Source organism: Vespula pensylvanica, chromosome 22, assembly GCF_014466175.1.
Source record: "Vespula pensylvanica isolate Volc-1 chromosome 22, ASM1446617v1, whole genome shotgun sequence".
Classification (NCBI taxonomy): Eukaryota; Metazoa; Arthropoda; class Insecta; order Hymenoptera; family Vespidae; genus Vespula; species Vespula pensylvanica.
In genome coordinates, this window is record NC_057706.1 from 2,980,897 (window position 1) to 3,007,841 (window position 26,945).

General features: G+C 33.9%; 3 protein-coding genes across 4 annotated transcripts; 2 read left to right on the forward strand and 1 right to left on the reverse strand.

The window, feature by feature from the left end:
* The first annotated feature begins 391 nt into the window (after positions 1 to 391).
* LOC122636622 (pyridoxine/pyridoxamine 5'-phosphate oxidase) lies at positions 392 to 2,605 on the forward strand. Of its 2 annotated transcripts, none has more exons than XM_043828035.1 (6): positions 392 to 523; positions 1,523 to 1,671; positions 1,737 to 1,836; positions 1,926 to 2,000; positions 2,109 to 2,311; positions 2,383 to 2,605. In XM_043828035.1, the coding sequence occupies exons 1-6, from the start codon at positions 521 to 523 to the stop codon at positions 2,510 to 2,512; spliced, it is 660 nt and encodes a 219-aa protein (XP_043683970.1). In that variant the 5' UTR covers positions 392 to 520; the 3' UTR covers positions 2,513 to 2,605. The 2 variants fall into 2 exon arrangements, with proteins under 2 accessions (XP_043683970.1, XP_043683969.1); XM_043828034.1 differs by having other exon boundaries at positions 445 to 523; positions 1,439 to 1,671.
* A 3,356-nt stretch (positions 2,606 to 5,961) lies between these two features.
* LOC122636605 (CAD protein) lies at positions 5,962 to 26,864 on the forward strand. Its single transcript, XM_043828001.1, has 25 exons — positions 5,962 to 6,189; positions 7,074 to 7,212; positions 7,490 to 7,775; positions 7,869 to 8,185; positions 8,318 to 8,885; positions 8,963 to 9,196; positions 9,283 to 9,927; positions 10,048 to 10,600; positions 10,672 to 11,474; positions 11,550 to 11,748; positions 11,833 to 11,984; positions 12,068 to 12,172; positions 18,709 to 18,957; positions 19,522 to 19,773; positions 20,578 to 20,742; positions 21,173 to 21,334; positions 21,437 to 21,608; positions 21,690 to 21,805; positions 23,172 to 23,568; positions 23,669 to 23,991; positions 24,072 to 24,213; positions 24,286 to 24,356; positions 24,439 to 24,617; positions 24,937 to 25,141; positions 25,704 to 26,864. Exons 1-25 carry the CDS (start codon positions 6,072 to 6,074, stop codon positions 25,899 to 25,901), a joined length of 6,750 nt encoding a protein of 2,249 aa, XP_043683936.1. The 5' UTR covers positions 5,962 to 6,071; the 3' UTR covers positions 25,902 to 26,864.
* On the reverse strand, positions 12,950 to 17,812 carry LOC122636606. The gene is made up of 4 exons (XM_043828002.1): positions 17,182 to 17,812; positions 15,902 to 16,197; positions 13,957 to 15,824; positions 12,950 to 13,865 (listed from the first exon to the last, which is right to left on the reverse strand). Exons 1-4 carry the CDS (start codon positions 17,391 to 17,393, stop codon positions 13,059 to 13,061), a joined length of 3,183 nt encoding a protein of 1,060 aa, XP_043683937.1. The 5' UTR covers positions 17,394 to 17,812; the 3' UTR covers positions 12,950 to 13,058.
* Positions 26,865 to 26,945: the final 81 nt, after the last annotated feature.

The following is a 26,945-nucleotide window of genomic DNA, read 5'->3' on the forward strand; positions in this document are numbered from 1 at the left end:
TCCCTATATATAGAAAGTAAATACAATGTCGGTGTCGGACCGATGTTGACAGATTAAGTTACGTTCTCAAACCAAATGGAATTCTGTCTAAATTCAACGAATTCCAAACACCATCCTTTTTTTTCACCATAATAATTTAAAAATACACATGGTTGTCTATGGAGGAACAGTATTCGCTGAATTGTTATTTTCGTTAAATATAATTATATTCTATTCAATCGTTTCTCGAATATATGTTCTTATATCTTTGGAATGTATTTTCTTAATGTAAATAAAAAATAGATTGACTAAATGAAAACTAGATTGTGTAAATTATGGAAAAGTAAAGTCTCTAGCTTTTCTTGCCAGGTTTAAAGAGGAGTTCGCGCATGTGTAAAATGGTGGGAGGTTAAAAGCAGCTGATATTTAAGGAGTTCACTGCTATTTGCTCAGTCGTCTGTCGAGAACCGATCTGTGTCGCTGCTATATAGTGAAACAAACGAAGCCCACTAACATTACAATTTTGTTTGGTACAATAAGCATGGTAAGATTATTTACGATACGAAGTATAACGTTCTAAAATCATTTTTTAAATAGTTGTTGGTACACACAATTCATTATATAATATTTTTATTGACGGGATTTTTCAACAAGTGTCATCGTATTTCTCTTGCATTTATTTATTTATACGTATAGAGGGTAACAAGAATTATAGTGATTCTATATACAATCAAGCAAAATGTTTTATTGTAAGCATCTTGATGTATACGTAGTAAACTGAAAATACCTTTTCCTTAAAAAATTACAAAAGTTATTAAATGAATAATTAATTGAATAACGAAATATGATTTCTAACATATATTTAATACATACAATATGAATTTAATAACAAGAGTTATTAAATGAATAATTTAAAATAAATATAAATCATCGAATATAATTGGAAAATGAATAATTAGTTAATGTATATCATCGAAACATTGAAAATAATACGAATAAAAAAAAAAGATTGGCTGTAAAATTTGTTTAGAAGTTTTCTTTATTTTTTATAAAATTTACAATCTTCCAACAAAAAGAAATAAAAGTACGTTTAATACTTACATTCCTTGACCACATAAACCACAGATCTCTTTCTGATTGTTTTTCTAACAAATACGTACGTTCGAGGACTCGCATAAGTGTCACATTTTTATGTCTTTAAATATCTTTCTTAGTTAAAAAAATATGTACGATTCAATATGTAACATCAGGTTTTACTTCAATATGTACAACAGATTATACTTGAACATATAAGCTTTCTATATAACGAGGCTATGATTAACATAAACTCAAATTATATAATGTTTTATTACCATTATAATTATCGAAGGAACATTAACATAATATACAATTATCTATCAACTGTATTTTTCTTCTCGCTTATCTGTTCGATCTTAAATATGATCAATTTAATTATTAGCTTCTAAGGGTGTGCGTAAGAACAATAAATTATTTTGGGAGAACAAAAGAATCAATTCATATAGCAGCATATCGTTTTACGAAGGAACCGAAGATCAGTGAAGAATTTTCGGATTTAGCAAGGATCGATGGTCTCGTCGATGATCCTGTGGATCTTTTCAGATCATGGCATGAAGAATCAAGAAAATATTTACAAAAAATGCCGGACATTTGTTGCCTGGCGACAACCTCGATGTAAGTATATTACGATCGATCGATTATGAATTTCGAAATTAAAAAGAAATTATCTTCATTATTAGAGACAATAAAATTGCGGCAAGAAATGTAGTGCTTAGAGAATTTGATAACGATGGTTTCGTAATAGTAACTGATCAACGTAGTAGAAAAGCCTCAGAGTTGGTAAGAAAATTTAATTGCGAAGAAAATTTTTATAAATGAAATCTATTTCGATAAAATACATTTTAATAAATACATATTTATACTTATAGGATAGTGTACCACGAGCTGCCATGTGTTTTGTATGGTGTTACATAGATAATAAAGGACAAAACATTGCTAGACAGGTGAGAGTTTATTTTATAAAAAAAAAAAAAAAATGTAATCATGTTATATCATAAAAGTTTATTAGTTCGTTAAGAAGAAATTTTTATCTTTATATGAATACGATAAAGGTACGAGTTGAGGGTGCAATAAAAAAGTTAGAATCGATAGACTTTAAACATCTTTACGACCGAGAGCCACTTTACTGCAAAATTCGATCTCATTTGTGTTATCAAGATCGATTAGTTGATTGGGACGATTTGAAACGGCGACACGATGAAATTTTAAAGGAGTATCAAAGAGGCGAGAATACTCTGCCAATGCCGAATCATTTGTATGTTAATTACTTTTAAAATGGTACATAATTAAGTTGGACGATTAAATTTTAGGTATCATTTCTTTCAGCATCGGATATAAATTGTTACCGACGATGATAGAATTTTACTACGCGAGGGACGATCTTATCGGTGATAGAGTGCAATACAACAAAAACGATTCGACCGAAGGATGGCAACACAGAAGATTGGCCGCTTAATATTAAAAATTACAAACGTGTTCGACTATTTATTTCCTAAACAGTATCCTCCTAATGTTAATTTTACTAAAAATAAAACAAATTTCTATATTGGTTCAATCGAAGAATTTAAATATATATAGATCCTAATAGGATCTAAAATATCTTTATTAATTGTAATGCCACAAAAGCATGTATAAAAAAAAAATGTGTTTTCTTCGAAATTACAAACATTGTTGTGACAACAAATAATTCCTTTTCAAGGTCATATCTTCCAAGATTTCAAGATCATCTGTATTTTTCTTTTTCTTCTCTTTTTTTTTTTTTTTTTTTTTTTAACGGAACGACGTATCTTTATCATTGTGAAATGATAAATGAAATCAAGATGAATCCAACGACCTAAATACTATGATCTTCACGTGACCTTGCGAGACACTGTGTCTACGCGTATATGGCATAACGTCTCATTCAACTGTAACATACTGATAGCCAATTCTGTCATCGTGAAAAAGTTAATAAACGACAGATCACTTTTACATAATTTCTTTTATGAGAATAAATGAAGTATTTATGAGAGCACAACGCAATCATAAAATATTATTTACGGATAACTTTTTTGTTTTATTCATACGTACAGAATTACGAGATTAATGATATTAAAATTTATTTTAATATGTATTAAAATGTTTATAAAAATTTATTAAAATATATATTAAAATTTTTATATTGAAACATTAATTTCTAACATCTCAAACATATTTGATACAATTCAGAAAAAATGGTGTAATAAATAATAAGTAGACGATTTTTTTTAATTAAAATTTTTCTTTTTACATTTTATATTTTCCGTGGGAATGGGAGAGAAAGTGATTGGGAGAGTGCATTGAAAAGAGAAAGTAAGAATGAGACTATATACATTATTTGCACGTATACAATGTATTTCGCTAAGAGTAATTACATCCATCAGATTATATTTTGATAAATTTTTTAAATATTTTTTTCTATGGTTGTCTTTCAAGTCACTTTGAGTTAAGGTTTTTTATTTTTTGTATTTTTGTATGATATACACAAATTCTTCGTTCAAATTTAGAATTGCGTATCATAAATTTTAAATGAAACTTTATGAATCATTACGAGAAATCGTCAGTACTATGTTTGTTTTCTTCTTTAAATAAGCTAAGGAGGTCATATCTTTCTTGGTTTGTAATTAGAGAATTGACGTTAATTGCTATAATTATCAATATTTTTAAAGATATGTTTTCAATGTTACTTCGCGATAAATGTTGATCTATTAAATGTGTGCTGTGCTTTGTAACGTTAGACTATCAATTATATTGAAAATTGAATCTATTCTTTTTTCGTTTATTTTAATAGAGCTTTTGATAACATTTAATTAATTTTGTTGTTAATATAATGCTTGAAGAATATTATTTTTAAACGGTTTTATTATATTTATAATATTGATAAGCGATGATATATTTTTATCTTTGTTGTTTTTGCATCGATATTTATAAATAAAATGTTATTATTTGTTTGTGATATAATGAAGATTTGAGTATTATGTGAATTATACAGAATGTCTGAGTTTTTATCAACATATTCTATATACATATACGTAATTTTTTTTTATAGACTATATTGGTAAAAACTCAGACATTGTATAATATTTATGCATGATGTATACGCACAGATAAGTTCTGAAATGTTTTATTAAAAAATTATAACAAAAGTAAGAAATAACAATGTTTAATGTTTCGTCAATAGACCATAAGAACACATTATCGATATCTATTTAATATATATTTAATATATTATAAACTCTAATATTTACTTGCTGAGATCGTCGATTTGGTCATTGACTCGTGTTGAAACTAATAATACTTAATACGTTCTACGATTAGTTCCAATTAAGAAAAATGAACAATGTAGATATAAATGTTAGATCTGTATTCATGATAACGAACATTTTGAAATCGAATTATAACGTAAATCTGTTCCTATGTGATATCGAGAAAAAAAGCAATTCGTTGTCCTTTCTTACAAAAAATATATCACTCCTTATCAATATTACAAATATAATAGAACAGTTTAAAAATAATATTCTTCAAGCATTAGATTAACGACAAAGCCAATTAAATGTTATCAAAAGCTCTATTAAAACAATAGAAAAAAATAAATTCAATTTTCAGTATAATCTTTTTCAGTCGTAATACGTAATACCTATTTAATGAACCATTTAAGTGTCTATGTATATATAATTGTTTTTTCTTTTTCTTTCTTTTACTTACAGAATATGTTGGCAAAGTTTTACGTGGAGAAAAAGAAACTGGGACACTCTGTGTACATATATTGTTATGAGATTCGGTATCACCCGGTATATTAACAGGAGAAACGAAAAGAATAGCATCTAGAAATAGGAAAGCGTGGTCTCTATGTACAAGAAAAAGAGGAGGGAGACAACGTCGGGCATTGGACGACTTTGAACGTGCGAACGTTAACCTTAGAATAAATTGTTATTTTTATTAGAGCCTTTGAGTTCTGATAGTGCGATCAAATACTTGCTCTGGGCGTGAGGCGCGCAATAATATATAGGGTGACATTTTTTAATCGGAACATTTAAATATCTCGAGGACAACGAATTCGTGAATCAATACAAGGCTTTGAAACAATAGTAGATTTTTTGTTCTTAATTAATTTTCTTTGTTTGTTTTTAACACAAACATAGCATTATTTTTTCAAAAGAGCATTATTCGATGAACGTTTCGAAGATTGTTTCAAGTCGAATTAATCTTTCGTTTGAAAATGGAAATATATCATTTTCCTAACACACATTTTATTTTTACGCTAACAAACATGTTTTTCTTTTTTATCCAACCTCTACGCTCTACGATAATTAATATTGTTTATGTTAAAAAAGAAACTTTAGGACAGTTAGAAATATAGAACGGATTAATATTTGTTCGGAAAGATATTATTTTAATGAATAATCCGGACGATTAAAGTTATTTATCATTATACATTTCCCAATATATTTAATAAAAGATTGATCGTTATTCCAGTAAAATATGCCGTTCAATATTCAAAGGAAAAAAAAAAAAAAGAATCAATACCGTAGAAAAGATAGAAAAAGTTAACCGGTCCTTAGAGTTCAGTCGAAGATTCTAACTAATTTGTAGCATTAAGCCGTCCAGACTTTTAGATTAACTCAATAAAACGGAGGAATGTCTATTTAAGTTAAATGAATGCTTAGCCGCGTCATATTATTATTATAACGTTCATACTATCGATTGAAATCGAGGAATCCGGTTTAAAACTCCCTCGTAGATCCTTGTCTCGTAGGACGCACGCGTAATCGGAATCTTTCGAATGATTTGGTCACATGGATGATGATTCGTGGCCAGAATAAGATGGCGCTCGCGTTCGTTTCTAACACGTCCACAGTGTTTCCGGTACGTATTTGCCGGTAACTTGCTTAAGTATATTCTCGTAGCTCGAAGAGAGCATTCTACCGCGGTACGTGAACGTGCGTCCAATAGTGATACACGTGTATACGTTTTTTTTTTTTCTGCGCTTTAACAAAATGTCTAAACACGCGTCAAAGATTTCAGAGAATTTCAATGCTTATCTCTTGTTAGAGGATGGCACTGTGTTCCCAGGAAGACGCTTTGGTGCCGATATATCCGTCGACGGTGAAATCGGTGAGTTTTTCTGACACGTGCCTTTTCTGATTTTCTTTATTTCTACGAATAAATTCAAATGCTTTTTCCGCGACAACGTAAAAACATCGCTTATATCCGCTTTCTCGAAATAATTTGTATTTCTTTTTTTCTTCTTCTTTTTTTTTCTCTCTCTTTCATCCTCATCTCTTTGAGAACTTTGATTTGCAAAAAATTCAATGTCGTTCGTGCTTTGTAACCACGTTTCATACGACTCGATAATGTTTGTTATCGATTTCGACGAGACTCTTTCATAGCCGGCAATATGAATAAAGCGCCTATTCGAAATGAATAAAGAACAAGAGCACGTGGACTTCGTAGCTTTGTCTTCGTTGGTGCGATCAAACTAATCGTCTTGATAATTGCCTTTGGAATCATTGGAAATAACTTTTAACGATGAATATCATTCGGAGAGAGAGAGAGAGAGAGAGAGAGAGAGAGAGAGAGAGAGAGAGAAAGAGAGAGAAAAAATAGAACGTATACAGTTCAACACAGTAAAATTCGTACTTTACTTCTTTTTTTATTTTTGTTTTTTTTTTGCTTTGTTTTGTTATTCTTTCTTCTTTTTTTTTTGTATCTTCTTTCACAACATCCACGATAACGTAATTACGAGCGTATCTTGCCGATAAAAATTCGAACTAACATTGCCCTATGAAATCGATCGAGTAATGGCTATTTATTAAGTTAATGTATATTTAATTTTTCGATGATAGATCGATAACCATAAATGGATCGATTCTATCACTCTACCATTAATTCCAAATTGTTTTCACTTTAAAAACACTTTAGAAAGACAATTGTTCTGTGAGTTGTCAAGCGAACTAGAAATTCTCATGTAACGTTTATTTAACGAATACGCTTTTTAGTATTTCAGACCGGTATGGTGGGTTATCCTGAGTCGTTAACTGACCCTTCTTACCATGCTCAAATTCTGGTACTTACTTATCCTCTTGTGGGTAATTATGGTATCTTCGGAGATGAAAAGGACGAATACGGTATACCATAGTAAGTGTGAGTGCGTGTTTTCATGCATGTCATTCAAAAAAATAAATAAATATTATTCCATCAGATCATCATATCATTGATATTGCTTAGTTATATCGTTATCAGTGACACTATTTTTAAACTTATATTCTACTCGCTTACGTTTATGTTCTTATCGTATTTTTACGTAAAGAACCGCTCTAGAAGTAGAATTGTCAAATCCTTTTCAATGATAACATTTCGTAATCATCGATCGATCGTTATAGATATATCTAATAAGAATTCTATTCAATTATAGTTGGTTCGAATCAGATCGAATTTGGGCGGCCGGTCTCATAGTCGGAGAAATTTGCGAGACACCGAGTCATTGGGGTCAAACAAAAAATCTTTCGCAATGGTTGGAAGAACAAATTGTTCCAGGTATATACGAAATCGATACTAGAGCCCTTACAAAGATTATTCGTGAGAAGGGCTCTATATTGGGTAGAATTGTCTTAGGACAGCCCCCTTTTTCCAGTATTTCGCCTCTTCAATCACCGTTGACAGATCCCAATAAAAGAAATCTCGTTGCAGAGGTTTCTCGTGTAAGTGTTCGAATCTTTTTCATTTTTCAATTTTTTTTTTCTTTCTTTTTTTTTTTCTTTAAATAAAGTCCCTGATATACGATTATACTTTAGGTATCACCAAGGACGTACAATCCTAATGGATCGCCTCGTATATGCGTCGTCGATTGTGGATTAAAATACAATCAATTGAGACGTTTATTAAATCGAGGTGCCCGAGTGGACGTTGTCCCATGGAATTACGACTTGAAAACGGCCGAATACGACGGTTTGTTCTTAAGCAATGGACCCGGTGATCCAAGTATGTGCAAAACTACCATCGAGAATCTTTCGTCGGTCCTAACGAATACGAAAAAAAGACCAATTTTTGGTATATGCTTGGGTCACCAATTGCTTTCGATCGCCGCTGGTTGTACAACTTATAAAATGAGGTATGTTCAATCCACCTGTTGCGTCGTAACGTTTTCTAAAGTAAAAGGTTGTCACGATCCAACGTAAAATACATTTACAATGAACTGTGATTTTCTTTTTAACACCATGTTATCATTTGCATATACCCGTAGTTATGGTAATCGAGGACATAATCAACCTGCAACGCATCATGGAACAGGACGTTGCTATATGACTTCGCAAAATCATGGATTTGCTGTAGACGCGAGTCAATTACCTAACGATTGGGAAGCACTTTTCACAAATACAAATGATAAAAGCAACGAAGGTATCGTTCATTCGACGTTACCATATTTTTCGGTACAATTCCATCCGGAACATAATGCCGGTCCACAAGATTTAGAATGTCTTTTCGATATCTTTTTGGAGGCGGTAATAGAGAACATGAACGGTCATCCCCAAATAGCTGTGAAAGATAGACTTATTCAGAAATTGAAATTTGAGCCGTCTAAATCGATCGGCGAATTTCGTCCAAAGAAAGTACTTATTTTGGGATCTGGAGGGCTTAGCATCGGTCAAGCTGGTGAATTTGATTATTCTGGATCTCAAGCGATTAAAGCATTGCAAGAAGAATGCATTCAAACGCTTCTCATCAATCCTAATATTGCAACTGTGCAAACTACCAAAGGGATGGCCGATAAGGTTTACTTCTTACCGATTATTCCAGAATACGTTGAACAAGTGAGTGAAAATACGTTTATCCTTAAATCTTGTGTATTTGTTATCAATTCGTTAAAGGGGTCATTTATTATTTGTAGGTAATACGTTCAGAAAGACCGGACGGTGTACTCTTAACTTTTGGCGGACAAACTGCACTCAACTGTGGCGTAGAATTAGAAAAATCCGGCGTCTTCGAGAAGTACAATATTAAAATTTTAGGCACACCAATCGAATCTATCATACAGACGGAAGACAGAAAGATATTCGCAGAACGTATCGGTGAGATACACGAAAAAGTCGCACCAAGTGCGGCAGTATATTCCATTCAAGAGGTAAATTTATATAATAAACAATATTTGATCGCATATAATTTTTAATAAGAAAACTGATTCGTTGAATATGTATGTTTTTAAACAAGGCTTTAGAAGCGGCGGAAAAACTCGGTTACCCTGTCATGGCAAGAGCGGCATTTTCTCTCGGTGGCCTTGGCTCAGGATTCGCAAATACAAAAGAAGAATTAAAAACTCTAGCTCAACAGGCTCTTGCTCATTCCAATCAACTGATCATAGACAAATCTCTGAAGGGTTGGAAAGAAGTCGAGTATGAAGTTGTACGAGACGCTTACGACAATTGTATCACTGTTTGTAATATGGAAAACGTCGATCCTCTTGGAATTCACACGGGAGAATCCATCGTTGTGGCACCAAGTCAAACCCTATCGAATCGAGAATACAACATGCTTCGAACCACGGCTATCAACGTGATAAGACATTTTGGAATCGTAGGAGAATGTAATATTCAATATGCTTTGAATCCGAACACCGAGGAGTATTACATCATTGAAGTGAACGCTAGGCTATCGAGAAGTTCTGCTTTGGCTAGTAAAGCAACCGGTTATCCTCTTGCTTATGTAGCTGCCAAGTTGGCACTGGGTATTCCTTTGCCAGATATTCGCAATTCGGTCACTGGACAAACAACCGCTTGTTTTGAGCCTAGTTTGGATTATTGCGTTGTGAAAATACCGAGGTGGGATCTCAGTAAATTCCACAGAGTCAGTACGAAGGTCCGTTTTCTCATCATTCTTTACTTGTCTTATACATTATCGAAATTCTTTTCTTTTTCTTCTTTTTTTTATAAACCATCAAAATATCATATCGTAATATGTTTGATTGTTTCCTTTTAGATCGGTAGTTCAATGAAAAGCGTGGGAGAAGTAATGGCGATTGGTCGCAAGTTCGAGGAAGCCTTTCAAAAGGCTTTGAGAATGGTCGACGAAAATGTGAACGGTTTCGATCCGTACATCAAATTTGTCAACGACGAAGAATTAGAAAAACCAACGGACAAGAGAATGTTTGTTCTGGCTGCATCTATAAAAGCTGGGTACTCTTTAGATCGGCTTTACGAACTCACCAAGATAGATCGTTGGTTCCTTCAAAAAATGAAGAACATTATCGATTACTATTCAGTTTTGGAGAGTATCGATCATACGAAATTGTCACACGATGTGTTATTACGTGCAAAGCAAATTGGATTTTCCGATAAACAAATAGCCACCGTAGTGAAGAGCTCTGAATTAGCTGTACGCATACAAAGACAAGAGAGTAATATCAGACCTATGGTTAAACAGATAGATACGGTTGCTGCGGAATGGCCAGCGACTACGAATTATCTTTATTTGACGTACAATGGTACTACGCATGATGTAGAATTTCCTGGTGGTTATACAATGGTTATTGGTAAGAATATACTTATAAATTATTATTTTTCCTTCACTTATCAATTTTATTGATTATATGAATTTTTCTAGGATCTGGAGTATATAGAATCGGTAGTTCCGTAGAATTCGATTGGTGCGCTGTAAGTTGTCTGCGCGAACTTCGAAATTTGGATCGTAAAACTATTATGGTAAATTATAATCCGGAGACAGTAAGTACAGATTATGACATGAGCGATCGTCTATATTTCGAAGAGATCTCGTTTGAAGTAGTAATGGACATATACGATTACGAGTGTCCAGAAGGAATCATTCTGTCCATGGGTGGACAATTGCCAAATAATATAGCTATGAATCTTCACAGACAACAAGCTAGAATACTTGGAACATCACCGGAATCCGTGGACGGTGCAGAAAATCGTTTCAAATTTTCTCGTATGTTGGATGGAATAGGAATTTCACAACCAAGATGGAAGGAGTTAACGAATCTTAAATCTGCCATTGAATTTTGCGAAGAAGTTGGTTATCCTTGTCTGGTACGGCCATCTTACGTTTTAAGCGGGGCTGCTATGAACGTTGCACACTCCAATCAAGATCTCGAATCTTATTTAAAAAGTGCCAGCGAGGTCAGTAAAGAACATCCTGTTGTGATATCCAAGTTCATTCTGGAAGCAAAGGAGATCGATGTCGATGCCGTTGCTTACGATGGCGTGATTCTTTGCATGGCTGTTTCTGAACACGTCGAAAACGCTGGTGTACATTCAGGTGATGCCACTCTCGTAACTCCACCACAAGATATCAATTCAGAAACTCTGACAAAAATCAAATCCATCTCCAAAGCCATTGCTGCGTCTTTAGGAGTAACTGGTCCCTTTAACATGCAATTAATCGCTAAGGTAATCAAATTGTAATATGTAGTCTATATATCCTTTTTAATATTATTCATTAAAAACTCGTTTATTTTTCATTAGGACAATGAGTTGAAAGTTATAGAATGCAACGTACGAGTCTCAAGATCGTTTCCTTTCGTTTCAAAAACCTTGGATCACGATTTTGTCGCTATGGCTACGCGATTAATAATCGGTGAATCAATCGATCCTGTTGACGTTTTAGCTGGATGCGGAAAAGTCGGTGTAAAAGTTCCACAGTTTTCATTCTCACGTCTCGCAGGTCAATATTGACGCCAAGAAGTATTTTTAATCAGAATGAATTACGATATGCTTATATTTTTTCTTTATTTTATGCGGTCTATAGGTGCCGATGTTATGTTGGGTGTTGAAATGGTATCAACAGGAGAAGTTGCTTGCTTCGGAGAGAATCGTTATGAGGCTTATCTTAAAGGAATGATGAGTACTGGTTTCCATATCCCGCAGAAAGGAATCTTACTGTCAATAGGAAGTTTTAAAGTAAGTTTATAATATTTCGTATATCTTGCATAGAGAAATATAAAAAAAAAAAAGTATGACTAATAGTAAACGAATTATTGCAGCATAAAATGGAATTATTACCTGCTATTAGAAGTCTTCACAAAATGGGTTACAAGTTGTACGCTAGCATGGGCACAGCTGACTTTTATACCGAACACGGGGTCGAGGTATGTAGATAAAAAATTTATATTATATTAGTGTTTTTGATTGATCTTATCCTTTAATAATAAATGAAAAATATTTATTTACATCTTGTATATATATATCGTATATATATACTTATATATATGTATGTATTATATATATGTATGTACTTATATATATGTCTACATACAAATATATATATATATATATTGTGTGTGTGTGTGTGTGTGTGTGTGTGTGTGTGTGTGTGTGTGTGTGTGTGTGTGTGTGTGTGTGTGTGTGTGTGTGTGTGTGTGTGTGTGTGTGTGTGTGTGTGTGTGTGTGTGTGTGTGTGTGTGTGTGTGTGTGTGTGTGTGTGTGTGTGTGTGTGTAAATTCTGATCGTGGTCATAACAAAGATTGCTTTTTTAATTCTGATGTATGTAGAAGTTTTATAAACGTATTTTTTCCGTGATAATTGTTACGAATACTCAATCATATACGTGAAGGTCTTCATATTTTATCACTAAATCATTACTTCTTATCGAAACAATCTTTTTATTAAAAATTCAAGTTATTACTTTCTATTTTTACTTCTTTGATTATTAAAATAATACAGAATTAATTACAGCAAGTTGTCTTACTTCTATTACATCCGAATTAAAATGATACTTTATACAATTAATGCTGCACCGAATTTGCTTTATCGTAACTGTTATCTCAAATATCGAAAAGTACGTCGAGTATTTGTCCTTCGTTGAAACGCACGTATTTTATAAAATAATCTAAAAATAATAAATATCAAATAAGAGCTCGCATCAATTTCAAATACGTTTTCGTTTTCGTTTACTTTTCTTTAGTCCTTTAACTATTTAACACTAGGTATACATATATGTAGGAACACTGTTTTAAAGAGAATTCAAACTATGATTTAGATATAAGTTGTCTCGGACAAGAACGAATCGTTTTCATTTTCTACAAGCGATACGACTCTAGGCGTCGATGTTTCTTTTTTATCCCTTATTGTCATCGACGAGTTTAAACTTTCCCGATCATTTCGAGCTTTCTTTGTCGAAGAAGATACTTCCCTAGTTGGACTGGCTATTTTGTTTACTGGACTAGGTACTCGACTAGTCGGACTGGATACTTTGTCTATTGGACTAGCTACTCGCTTAGTCGGATTGGATATTTTGTCTATTGAATTAGGTACTCGTCTTGTCGGACTGGATATTTGCTCCGTTGGTACAGGTATTGGAGGAGTCGGTGTCACTGCTCTATTTATTCTGGCTGAAGGAGGAGTCCGCGGTCTCTCCTCAATCATTGCTTTCGTCACGGACGCTGAATCGTATGTATGATCTTTGTTGTCCGACTGCATCGTTTCGTTCGCAATGGGTGATAATGTTTCTAGAGATTCTTTGTTAAAACGATTTTTCAACGGCATAGTAAAAATTGGTTCTTCGATATTTTTCATCGGCTTTTGTTGTGGGACATTTTCGCCCGGTTTGTAATCTTGCCGCTTTCTAAGAGTCTTAATTTTATCGCGATACGCTTTAGCATCCTCCTTGTACCTTGGATATTCGCTAAGAAGAATAGAGAGTCGATCTGCCTGATCTAAATACATCATCTTTTGTTGGATAGCACGGTATTGATGAAAACGTTCGCCCATTTTAATGAAGTGACTGATAAAGAAGTCCAATAATGCACAGAGCCTTATGCCATCCAAATCGCCACATCGTACCTGAGAAAAGTCAATGAAATGTGTTTTTTGTTAGAAAAGAATAAATAGCGAACGATAAAGAAAAATATTCACACCGTAGAAAAATGCCTACCGAAATTTCGATAACCGAATCCGTTGCTTTACGCGGATTTATCAAGGTTTTGTTAGTCACCGTCGGTCTATTTGCATAGATTTTTTGTTCATCCTCGTTCCGGCTCACGTTTCTGGCGTTAACCCAAAAACCACCAGGTCGGGTATCCGTGTATATATGTTTACTGCTCTTTGACGTATTATACTCGTCCTCGTTTGACTTGGACATAGGTTTATGAACATATCCGGCAAGGGCCGGGTTAATCAACGTCAAAGCATTGGCAGTAAGAATGTTTAAAAGTACCTCAAAATTAATCTTAGGAAAGAATTGGTGAGTGTATTTCACGTTCTCCATCGCATGGAAAACGTACATTATTGGATTCTCAAGAATTCGTTTGATCTGCTTCTGCGTGTGTAAGAGATGTTCGCTGGGTATTTTTTGAAAGAGATTCCTGTCTCTGATAAAATAATCCGATAGAGTCGGATCGTTCTGACTGATGTAAAAATACATGGATTCCAAAAATTTAACGAGGCACTCGCCAGTCCGATTATTTGGCCACTTGCTGGGTCTGTCATTCTCTTCTATCATCCAGAAAAGTCTATTCCTGATGTGAGCTGTCGTAAGGCCGAACATAGAATCGAATACGGGCCTTATAAAAGTTTTGTGCAACATCAGTGCCATCAAATACACATGTATTTGAGCGGATGTCATACAAGTCTCCAAATATCGTTCAGCAGCAGGAAACGTCAATAGCCACTCAATATTTTGATAAGTATTAATACCCTTCTTCGGTGAAAATCCTTCCGGTACTATGTAACATCCCAAGTCTCTTATTTTCCCAAGATCGTCGTCGTTGGGCCAAGTGCTACGAGGACGAATCAACCATTCTTTAGCATCATCGGGCCATTGCGACCAAATACTTGGTATGATCTCGTAAGGTTCCACCATGGTGAGTTTCGCTGCGTGAGAGATTATGACCTTGTCATAATAAATAATACAACCCTCCGGTTTCATATCTTCCACCGCTTCGTGATCGAAGCCAAAAACGTCGATTAGTTGATGAACAAAGACTCCGAAAAAGTGTCTCATAAAGTAAAGACTGCTGACATAAAAGACGTTGTAATTGTAACGTCTAAGAACCTGTCGTATTCTTTTCTGCTTGTTGTTCATCGGATATTTTCTTTCTTCGAGGGGATCGTATATCTTTCCCTCGCTGGTGTACGTGATCTTTTTGAAACATTTCCGTGGTATTTGACTTATATCGGAATCTTCTTGAAAATATACGGCTTCCATATTCTTCGATGCATCGGCGCTACTGTATAAATCATCGCAACTCCGTGAGAGGTTACAAGTATGATTACAGCTACAATCGCTGTCGCTGTCGACTACATAATTCCCGGATTTGTAACCAGAACTGATGCTACTGGCTCGACTAAAATTCGAATAAAGTTTCGTTTTATTATAAGGTCTGGTTCTCGAATGATGACCACCACGATTCGAATAACCGTTTCTCGGAGGTGGTTCGGGAACTCGATAGGATCTTTCCTCGATCAAAGAATCTACCTTGTAATTATCCGAATCGACTTTGGTTCGATTGTGAGAACAGCCCGATCCGTAGATGTTCTCTTGAGAAAGTCTTTCTCGTTTTTCGTACATAGTATCTTCGTCGTAAAGATTAGGCAAGGAATTATTATGACTGTATTTCGAAGACCGGGAATTTTTGGATTGTCTATCTAAAACTACGCCTGTATTTCGTGCATATTTTGGACCGTACATGCTATCTCCGTCACTATAAAAACCATCGTCGTTTTTCATCGCATTTGATTCTTCTTCCGCTATCACTTTTTTCAATAGAGGTGTATCCTCCTGCAGTTGTAATTTTACATATCCTAACGGACAAGTATATCGTATAAGTAATCTGTAAAATCACATTGCAAAATAACGAAATTAACTTTCTTGTACCAACCTCGATGTTCGGTTCGTTTCAATACCATACTATAAATGGAAGTATCGTTCATAGGGCTATAAGTTGGATCATCTTCCTCGATAACCTCGATGTTGTCGTGAACAACGTAAATTCGAACGGGCTGTAGAGGTTCTACGGTTGGACGTAATGTTTGTCTCGACGAAGTAAAGCCAACGTTCCTTGCCACTTCTTCCTGAAGAACGTCTGGTAATAAGACATGCTTATGAGGAGCCAGTTGTTCGTTTATGTCCGGCTCGCGAGACGACACCAAACCCTTCCTAATGCGTGCGATATCCCTAAAAGTAATTATTTGCTATAAAAGATATTTAAACTGAACAATTTTACGCGAACTATCGCAATATCACGAGCGTATTGTTTATACGTCGTACTGATCGTCGATTAGATTAATCCAAGTCAGAACAATTCGTATCAATATGATTCGTGGAACTCGTTCATTCGTGTTTTTTTCTTTCTTCCAAAGAACAAAGTCGATATAGGAAAAAAAAAAAAAAGAAAAAAAAAAGAAAAAAAGAGAGAGCAGACAAATCACATTTCTCGATATTGATATTTAATTATCACTTGATATATCACTTGATTTAATTTTTATATTATAGCCAAGGACTTTGATTTGGAATATATAGATGACATAGTCAAGAAAGAATTACGATCGATAAAGAGTACATCAATAACCTTCTATGGCCCAAATCATCGTATCAGTATTTGAGATATCGAAATTATACGATAATAGATAAACCTATTAATACTTGACCGTTTTAGAAAGATGAGGGTAACACAAGCGCGATCAAAGTCTATATCTTATACATTTCTACGGAACGATTTAATCATTCATATAAATTGTTAATACTGTTCTTTCTTAAGGTATTATCGGAATATCTTTCAATATTAGTACATTTTATCAAAAAAAAAAAAAAATATATATATATATATACTTCGAATACTATCGTAAAACCATAAATCTTAAAAATCCTTCAAAGATGACGACAATGCTTCGAAAAAAATATTCTTCGATAACAAAATTAAAGTAGAATCGTATATAGATGATTAAGAATGATGAAATCGGATCGAAATTAAAAAATTCAATATTTTCTTTTTTCTGCGTTGTCATTATCGATCTCTACGTAGTTCAAATACCATTCACTGTACGAAAAAAACATTAAAAAAAAAAATCGTGAAATCACGATATCGACAAAACACAAACACCTTTCGCTTTCTCTCTTCCAACGAAGTAACAAAAGAAAAAAAAGGTCTATTTGGCTTACTTTTCGTAATTCTCAAAGAATTGCACGCACATCATAAGATTATTCAGTACAAAATATTGTGGATCGTTCCTTATGGTTCTTCTCAACCATTTCATTTCATTATCCTCATCCTCGTCATAGTCATCTATATTGGAAGATTGATTTCTATCGTAGTCACCCTTTACTTTCTTGTTCTTATCTTTTCTCGATCTTCTTGACTTGATGTTACCCATTGTCTCTTCTCAAACGAACTCCTTCTGATGACGATAGCTTTACTTGTACGATAATTTTCTTCGAGGGAGGAGGGAGAAGATCGACAAGTATGATCAACGATAGGATTATTTTTCGCGATCGCACTCGTGGTGTCCTTTATTTTTGATAAATAACTCCCGTCGTTTTTTTTATTTTCAGCATTACCCATACAAGGTAAGCTTTAACGATGTCAGCCATTGAAACCGATCATTGTACGCGTACGCGAAAGGTATCTGTACTCGATACTCCGCAAAGATCTGTGAGACAGTAGTCTCCCCGCGACAGCCGCCCGCCGATAAATAGCTATCTCGTTATCGAGCAACCCAGGAGAACGTTTTTAATCGACTCTTCACTATCAGTTATCGACAAACACGTAGAATGTAAAAAATGTCGCCTACCTTACGTTTCCTCTGTGGTGGCGACGTGACATATAACATTGATCCTCTTATGAAAAGTTTAAATACGTTACCATTGTAATAGGGTTTATTAGCAATAGCTAAAGAGTGAATTCATAATATTTATAAATTTCTTTCGATATTATAAAATGATACTCATCGTCGTAAATTAAGTCGATAAGAGGAGTAGCGTAGTATCTTTAGTTTGAAATTAAATGAAAAATTCATCTATCGAAAACGTATACCCATTTCTATCTGAAATCATTATCATGTTTATCTTTTTATCAATTAAAAGTTTATCGGACAGATTTTACGTTCGATGATAAAAGAAAAGGCTCAGGATAACAGGATCAATAATTAGTTAAAATATCTCTGTTTGACGATTAAAGGCTTGACAGGCTTCCTGACGTCACGTGCAGGTATACCTACCAGTTACAACGGATAAAAATAATAATATTATCTAATCTTTCCCTTAACCCTTATCAAAATGTGATTATATCTATATTAATTTTTGGATTAGACTAATAAGTATTTTGCATTCCACTGGTATAATAAATATATCCATATGATACGGATCTTTATTGAAGAGATTAAAGAAATGAAAAATGAACTTATTCGAGAAGGCAAACTAATAAATTATTTAAGCAATTGACATTAAAATATATTAAGTATTAACCATTAGTTTAATTTTTCTTTTACTTATCGCTTTATATATATATATATATATTATTTATAGCGATTATCTTTTCGATAAGGCCAATCTTATTACCCACGTCTATCTATCTCGTACGATTAAGCGATCTAGAATAATAGAATAAAAATAATAAAATATATTAGAATCTTATTTATTATGGCATATATAAAATTAATGATTTTAACGTTTTAACATTCTCTTTTATAGATAGAACCGGTGCAATGGACTTTCGAAAATATCGGCGTTAACGAAGACTCGAGTCCAAGCGAATTGCGACACCTTGCTGATTTCCTTTCGAAGAAGCAATTCGATCTCGTTATTAATTTACCAATGAGAAACGGGGGCGCTAGGCGTGTCTCGAACTTCATGACACACGGCTACCGCACTAGAAGATTAGCGGTAGATTACTCCGTTCCTCTTGTCACGGACGTAAAATGTGCTAAACTTCTCGTCGAGGTAAGAACGTTGAAATAATTACGTCATATAAAATCTAAATCAAAATTTTCGAAAAGTTCGACGTTGAACGGTGACTCACGTACTAAAAATTAATCTATGAAGTACTTAAATAAGTACCCGAGTATAAGTAATATGTCATTATAATCGAAACGTTACAAAATATAGGTATCGAACGATCAAAGTCCAATCGCATAGTTCAGCGATTACACGTCGATCTCTACTTTCGCAGAAATTTCTTAAAATCGATATTAAATCATTCTTTAGCCTTTTGTGTTATCTCGCGAGATAAAAATGATGGTACGAGTATGGGAGTACGATGCACGTCGTACGTGCTAATGATGTATTGCGTATCATAATTCTATCAATATCTAATCGCTTTCTATTTTACGATGAAAATAGCAACGAGGGCTCGTTGAAATAAACAAAATTCCTACGATTTTTTAAAGCTCATGAGACTTTGTTATGCAGTCGCATGGAATCGTACTACGCGACTCAAGGTCAACGGCGAACATAATGATCGGAATAGCGTTTTGATACGCTAACCCCTCTCTATTTTTATAACAGGCGATGAGAATATTGGGTGGCCGTGCACCGCGTATGAAGACACACACAGATTGCATGTCCTCTCGAAGGATGATAAAGCTACCCGGTTTCATTGACGTGCACGTGCACACTCGTGATCCTGGTGCAAATCATAAAGAAGATTTCGCTTCTTGTACAGCCGCCGCTTTGGCTGGAGGTATCACTATGATATTAGCGATGCCCAACACCAATCCAGCTGTCGTCGATCATCAGACCTTCGCCTTGGCAAAAGAAGTAAGAGATTGTTATATCTTATTAACGCTTTACGACCTTTACATAATCGATTTCATTGTTATCGTCACGATATATTATTTATATTCTTAGCTTACTCTCTTATACTCCTCTCAAATAAACTTCTGCAAGGAAACAGGAAAAAAAATGTCGATATACGGAGCTTCTTTATCAGATCTAAGTACACATCGTTATTTTTATTTATTTATTTTTATTTTTTTTTTTTTTCTTATATAAGTATATATTTCCGGTGTTCGAAAAAAAAAAAAGCATTTATAACTCACACGGCGTATCTGCGTTTGTTTGATAAATAACGCGTATTGAAATAATAAATGATGTGCAAAAATTATTTACACATTTGTATTACTGCGCTAAAAATAAAATCAAAGAAAGATTCGCGGACTTCGTTCGGCCTTGCGAATGAAGTTTGAAACTACGTCTCCTTACATCATCTAATATAACTCCATTTGAAAAGAGTTAGACAAGTGGCGACGTTTGTTATGTATCAATCTACGAAGAAGAAATACCAGTAGCATACTCGGATCTCGTTCATATGTTCGAAAAAATGTAAATATTTGCATCTTATCCTTTGATAAAACGTTCTTTCTCTTTGCCAAATTTATTTGCACACTTTTAAAAACGTGTGTCTTATCGAAAGGCATGCGATATAATCGATAAAAGCGGAAGTTGTCCAGAATTGCATCAAAGATAAGCACTTCGATAATATAATCAATAAAATTACACTACTCCTTCTTGAGATAGTTAATAACTTCTATTTTAATTTCAATTCTAATTTTTTCAATTCAGCGTGCCATAGCAGGTGCACGATGCGATTATGCTCTTTTCGTGGGTGCCTCGGCGGACAACTATATTATAACACCAGAAATCGCTCCCCTCGCTGCAGGTCTTAAGATGTACCTCAACGAAACCTTCACGACACTTCGTCTGATTGATCTAACCATTTGGATAAAGGTAAAGTCGAGACCTTCAATTCTATAAGTACACTCGTTGATTACTCATCTCTTCTAATCCATTTGTCCTAATCTCCCATACGGGGAAAAACGTGAGTACTTTCCTCATTGTAGATAACGCTTATGTACATGATCGAATACATCTATCGTTATCATGCATCTATCGTATCGCACAATACATTCCGTTACAGCATGTAACTTAGAATGTTAACCCGTTTTAATCATACCGTCGCTGCGATGTTATAATCCGGACATTCAAGAGAGAGAAAAGAAAAAATCATTAGCAAAGATTGCAACCGTTCAAAACATTCTTATCTAACTTCGCATTGATTCTCTAACGAGATACAAAAGGATAAGAAATATTAAATTAAACTCGAAAAGGATTAACATCACTTTTAACGTCACGTTTAATATCACACGTTCGCTTATAGCATTTCCAAAGCTGGCCGAAGAAATATCCTTTATGTGTTCACGCCGAGGGACAAACAACGGCAGCCATTCTTCTTTTGGCCAATTTACACAATAGACCAATTCATATTTGTCACGTCGCTCGAAAAGAAGAAATTCAAATCATAGCTGCCGCCAAGGAGAAGGTTTATACTTTTACATAATATGTACTTCAAAAATACATATATTACATATTTTCTTTGTTCGATCAAACAAAGAATGTAATATTTCTTTAAATATTCGTCCAGGGTCTTGCAGTTACTTGCGAAGTATGTCCGCATCATCTTTTCCTCTGTAAAGACGATCTTAAACGTATAGGCGAAAAGAAGGGTCAAGTACGACCTTCTCTGGTATCAAAAGAGGATCAACAAGCATTATGGGACAATTTAGATGCGATTGATTGCTTCGCAACAGATCATGGTAAACAAAACAATGCAAAGATTTTATATCTGATTTGAATTTTTTATTTACAAAAGAATAACGATTGGATTTTTGTTTTAGCCCCTCATACTGTACAAGAAAAAACGAGCGAAAATGCACCTCCAGGTTTCCCAGGCTTGGAAACAATTTTACCATTATTACTGAATGCCGTACACGAAGGCAAACTTACAATGGAGGTGAGTGTTCAAAAAATCATTTGCCACGATTAAAAAAAATGGTAGAAACCTTCCATCGAAAATTTTTTGCGCTTGAATATACGCAAAACAAAAAAAAGAAAGAAGTTCTATATAGATTTCCTAACTTATTATAAGAGTGAATTATCGTGTTATATTTATCGTATTTCTAACGACAAGCTTTATTTCGATATCTTTTCTCTTTGCGATAAGCCAGGAAATTTTATCCGATTAGGTATCATTGGCAAGGAGCGCGAAAGCCGTAATGTTTTTATATACCTATTTTCTCAATATTTTTTTTTTTTTTTTTTTCCATTAATTATCTTTGCGATTGTATCTCTGTCATAATCTTATTTGGTCTACAAATAAGTTCGGAGCGTTTTTAGTACGATTTTGATATTTAGTATGATTTTAGTTATTTACAAAACCACAAAAAAACATGTTAATTTTCTAATTAACATGTCCTCATTATTTCCCACGCACTTTTCGAACAGAAATGGCAAATCCCATTTTGGTAAAAAGATCAATGATGATTTTTTTGACTTCCTCGAGAGATTTGAAGTAAGAATCAATCAGATGATGTTGCAGAAATCGGAAAAGGTGATAATTCGAGGGGGCAAGATCTGGGGAATAATCCGCATAAGAGAAAATTTCCCAGACCAAAGAAGAATTGTTGTGCAACAAAATCATTTGTCTGGTTTCACTGCAGGTAAAAGATCTTTTGCGTTCAATCGCGTCGTTCAAATTAATTATTTATCGTTAATAACGTTCAAAAGTAATGTAAAAAATACCTTTGAAATGTAAAAGAATACCTTTGAAATCCCATCAAATTCATCATTTTTCATTTCTTTCGGTATTCCACTGCATTCTATATCAATAAAATCAAAATTGCAACTGAAAAACTATTGAAACCACTGTTTGCACGTTTTATGGATCACAACATATTTAACGAAAACGAAAGAAATCATGTCGGCAATCCCAGTAATATTTTTCTTTAAGTGAAACGCGAAAAGAAAACTCCCAAATGAAAAACTAATATGCTTGTTTCGTAACTCTAACTATTTTAAAATTAATATTCTTTTTTTTTTTTTTTTTTTAAATTACCTCTTAAGCAGGATAAAGTTATATGATGCGTTTAAAAGAGTAAAGTCGATCTTCAACGTTCCAAAGCAGCAAGAAAAAATAGTAATGTAAAATAAAATTACAATTGATCATATGTAAAAGCTCCGAACTTATTTATATACTTAATATTATCACACGACATTACAATTATCTTATTAATAAGTTTAGGATGAAATGTAAGCTATATTCTATATTCTCTGTTTAATATCTAAATGTAACATAAAAAAGACGAACATATATATTGCAGGCACTGGTCGACAAGTTTTATAGAAATCCAAAAAAGATCTTCAATATACCAGATCAGCCGAACACTTATGTTGAAGTCGATCTCGATGACGAATGGATCATACCAGATGCTATGCCTTTCAGCAAAGCTCAATGGACACCGTTCGCAGGAATGAAAATCCGTGGATCGGTTCATAGAGTTGTTCTTAGAGGGGAAGTGGCTTACGTTGAAGGACAAGTTTTGGTTAACCCAGGATTCGGTCAGGATATCAGAGAAATTCAGACGAAGATGAAACATCCGTCGATCGTTTATGCACCAACGATCGATGTGAACGTTAGTAGACCTGGATCAGGTTTAGATAATCTTTTATCTCCTAATATGCAAGATCGTAGTGGTGAATTGGAAGAAGAACAGTTAGGTAAGAAAACGTGACTATTATTATCTGTTCGATAATAATTTCTATTACAATCGATAATATTACAGATTTTACTTTACCCACTTATTTTATTTTTCCTCAGAACGCTATAATCAGTTATTACAACCAGTCAGCCACAAATCGAACGTTCATTTCGCATCGGACGTTGACCATCCGAAACTATTCGGAGTTCAACGAACAATTTCACCATTGTCTTTTAGTAGTTCCATACGTCACAAAAGCGATAGTAATTTGAATCTCCATGTACAATCAACAGCATCGAGTCACGTTAGCTGCAACTTAACCGGACATCACATTCTTTCGGCGGATATCTTCAATAAGGACGAATTGAAAGAGGTTTTCCATCTCGCCGAAACCTTTCGTAACGCGATTCGAAAGGAACGAATGTTGGATCACATCTTGAGAGTAAAATTATTGCTATCGTGATGTCGAAGTATTATCACAAAAGTAGTTATGAGTCTTTAAAGTTTTAGTATTTTCTCTAGGGTAAAATTATGGCCTCTATTTTCTACGAAGCCAGTACAAGAACTTCCTGTAGTTTCGCAGCTGCTATGGAACGACTTGGTGGGAAGGTAATATACATGGATGGTACTACGTCATCGGTGAAAAAGGGAGAAACTCTAGAAGGTTCGTTACTCCCTTTTCCTTTTTTATTTTTTAATAACAGTGCTCTAATCGATGATTCTTTTTTCGTCATAGATTCTGTAGCCGTAATGGCTGGTTACGCAGACGTTGTTGTTGTTCGACATCCAGAACCTGGTGCAGTTTCAGTAAGCACATATATTCGAAATATTACATAAGTAGATACTTAATACGACGAATAAACTATCCTACATATTATCTATTTTATAGAGAGCATCTCAACACTGCAGAAAGCCCCTAATAAATGCTGGCGATGGTGTTGGTGAACATCCCACTCAAGCCTTATTGGATATCTTCACGATTCGTGATGAAATTGGTACCGTGAACGGCATGACGATTACGATGGTCGGCGATTTGAAACATGGAAGAACCGTTCATTCTCTCGCCAGGTTAATGCAATCAAATCTAATTCTCTATCTACATCGATCCTAAATTATCGAATATACAAATCTGTGTTACAAAGTTATCACCTTTTGTTCTATATATTTCGATACAATAAGCATCTTTCTAATTTATCTCTTTTAGATATCATTTTCATATTTTTATCGTCGAACAATCGATATTTGTAATCTATATCGTTGATCGTTTTTTTTTTATAAAAATTTGTTGATTTATATAATTTTCCTTTCCTATCCATTTCCAATTAAAAAATCTTCCAATAATCCGTCAATTTGTCGTTTAATATTTATCGTATTAATTCCATTCCAGGTTACTGACCTTGTATAACGTAGAATTACGATACGTTTCTCCACCTGGACTTGAAATGCCCGAGCACGTAATGAATTATGTGTCAAAGCGTGGCGTCTCCCAGGAAATGTTTCAAACTCTTGAAGAGGCATTGCCAGATACGGACGTACTTTATATGACACGTATACAACGCGAACGTTTCGCAACCCAGGAAGAATATCGACAGGTACAGAAATACTTTTGTACTGACGTATATTACTCGTGTATGAAATATAAGAGATATTAATGAATCTGATACCGAGCATTAACCACCCTAAGCGTGCGCGTATCTTTATTGATTGCTGTGCATGCAATATATAACAACCAGTTGATTACGAGTCAGACTGATTGGATTTTTTAAAAAACAAACGGATAAACTTGTGAATGTATTTAAAACGTAGATATATATTTCAGACTTTAAGAATTAATCTTTCAGAATTATTCGATCGTTTGATTGTCTTTTAAATACAGTATCATTCCATAATTGATGGTATGGAATCAGACATCCGATGATTGTAAATAAGAAACAAGAAATATGTACTTCGCATCATCCAAAAAAAGATCGAACTCCATGTAAAACAAAGATCGTAGGAAAAAATGTTATTTTATATTTTCTACTTGAACTTTTCATGTTCAAGCATCTCTACCATCAATTAAAAAACTCGCTGTAGTTCTGAATTTGTCAAATGAACTCTATCGATGAAACGTGATAACGAATTGTAATAAAAATGTTGTAAATTTTTTCCCAGGTTTGTGGTCATTTCATAGTGACACCGCAATTGATGTCGCGTGCCAAGAGGAAAATGGTAGTCATGCATCCCCTTCCACGTGTCTTCGAGATTAGTACAGAATTCGACATGGATCCTCGAGCTGCGTATTTTAGGCAAGCCGAGAATGGCGTTTACGTTCGCATGGCTCTCCTTGCCATGGTTCTTGGTCGTTTCTGATTCATCGAGGTCACTGTCCGTTTTCATAGACCAGATTGTGGGTCAAGGTCAAAACGTCAAAAAATTTCCTCAAAGAGAAGGCCATAGGAAATCACCCACCTGAAATTCCAATTAGACTGTGATAAAGATAGCGTGTTACAACGAATTGTCCTAATTTACACATTACTGATTTATATATATATATATATATATATATATATGTATATGTATATGTATATGTATTACATACAATGTAATATTATCTTGCAATCAACAAAATTAGAACGCTTCAGCTGAAACTGTTCCAAAATCATGACAATATTATTCAAAAAGATATATCGTTATACTTTTATATCATAGATATTTTATCATATTTTTCTAGAGAATAATCATAGATTATGTATATAATCATTCCAGTTAAATGTACGTTTCAAATTTCTATATCGATTATACGACGTTCGTATCGATTTAACAAGCAAAATAAACAAGGAATAGAAGAGAAATTTGTCGTCATTAAATGAAATTATTTTTATTAATAATATGATAATCCTAATCAAATATATATAAAAATAATTCTTCGAAAAACTTACCGTCATTCTTTGTTAAACACGGAGAGATAGTTAGTTAATCGTGACTCATGCCATCTCATGCTTCGTGTATTATTTTGATTCACTGTTCAATATCTTATTGCGTCAGATACTGTCCATGATTTTCTTCGGCGCTACGTTAGGAACGTCAGAAAATCTCAATCTTATGAGGCAAGGAGAAAGAGTATAATATTTATCCGATATATAACGTTATCTCGGATCGTCACGAAGGTTATTTCATTATCTTCGTACCTTTGTTCCATATTTTTTTATTTTAACATCTTTATTCTCCTTAAACATGTAACTTCATTTTATCAACATCATAGAATATTTGTTTATTTCAATTATTTCAATTGTTTTAATTATTTTGAAATTTAATAAAATTATAAGAATAGGATCGGATTGAAACGAAGTAAATACTTTTACTAGTAAATCTTTTCGCTTTCTTTAATAATAATGATAATACTTATGTACACTG

Excerpts from the sequence above, each read along its gene's own strand:
- LOC122636622 (XM_043828034.1), top strand. Across the intron at positions 1,672-1,736 it reads TGCCTGGCGACAACCTCGAT|AGACAATAAAATTGCGGCAA; the intron begins GTAAGTATATTA and ends CTTCATTATTAG. Across the intron at positions 2,001-2,108 it reads GACAAAACATTGCTAGACAG|GTACGAGTTGAGGGTGCAAT; the intron begins GTGAGAGTTTAT and ends AATACGATAAAG.
- LOC122636605 (XM_043828001.1), top strand. The coding sequence starts at position 6,072 with ATGTCTAAACACGCGTCAAAGATTTCAGAGAATTTCAATGCTTATCTC. Across the intron at positions 11,985-12,067 it reads TGTCAATAGGAAGTTTTAAA|CATAAAATGGAATTATTACC; the intron begins GTAAGTTTATAA and ends GAATTATTGCAG. Across the intron at positions 20,743-21,172 it reads ATCTAACCATTTGGATAAAG|CATTTCCAAAGCTGGCCGAA; the intron begins GTAAAGTCGAGA and ends GTTCGCTTATAG.
- LOC122636606 (XM_043828002.1), bottom strand. The coding sequence starts at position 17,393 with ATGGGTAACATCAAGTCAAGAAGATCGAGAAAAGATAAGAACAAGAAA. Across the intron at positions 16,198-17,181 it reads TTCTTTGAGAATTACGAAAA|GGATATCGCACGCATTAGGA; the intron begins GTAAGCCAAATA and ends AATTACTTTTAG. Across the intron at positions 13,866-13,956 it reads ATTCGGTTATCGAAATTTCG|GTACGATGTGGCGATTTGGA; the intron begins GTAGGCATTTTT and ends GACTTTTCTCAG.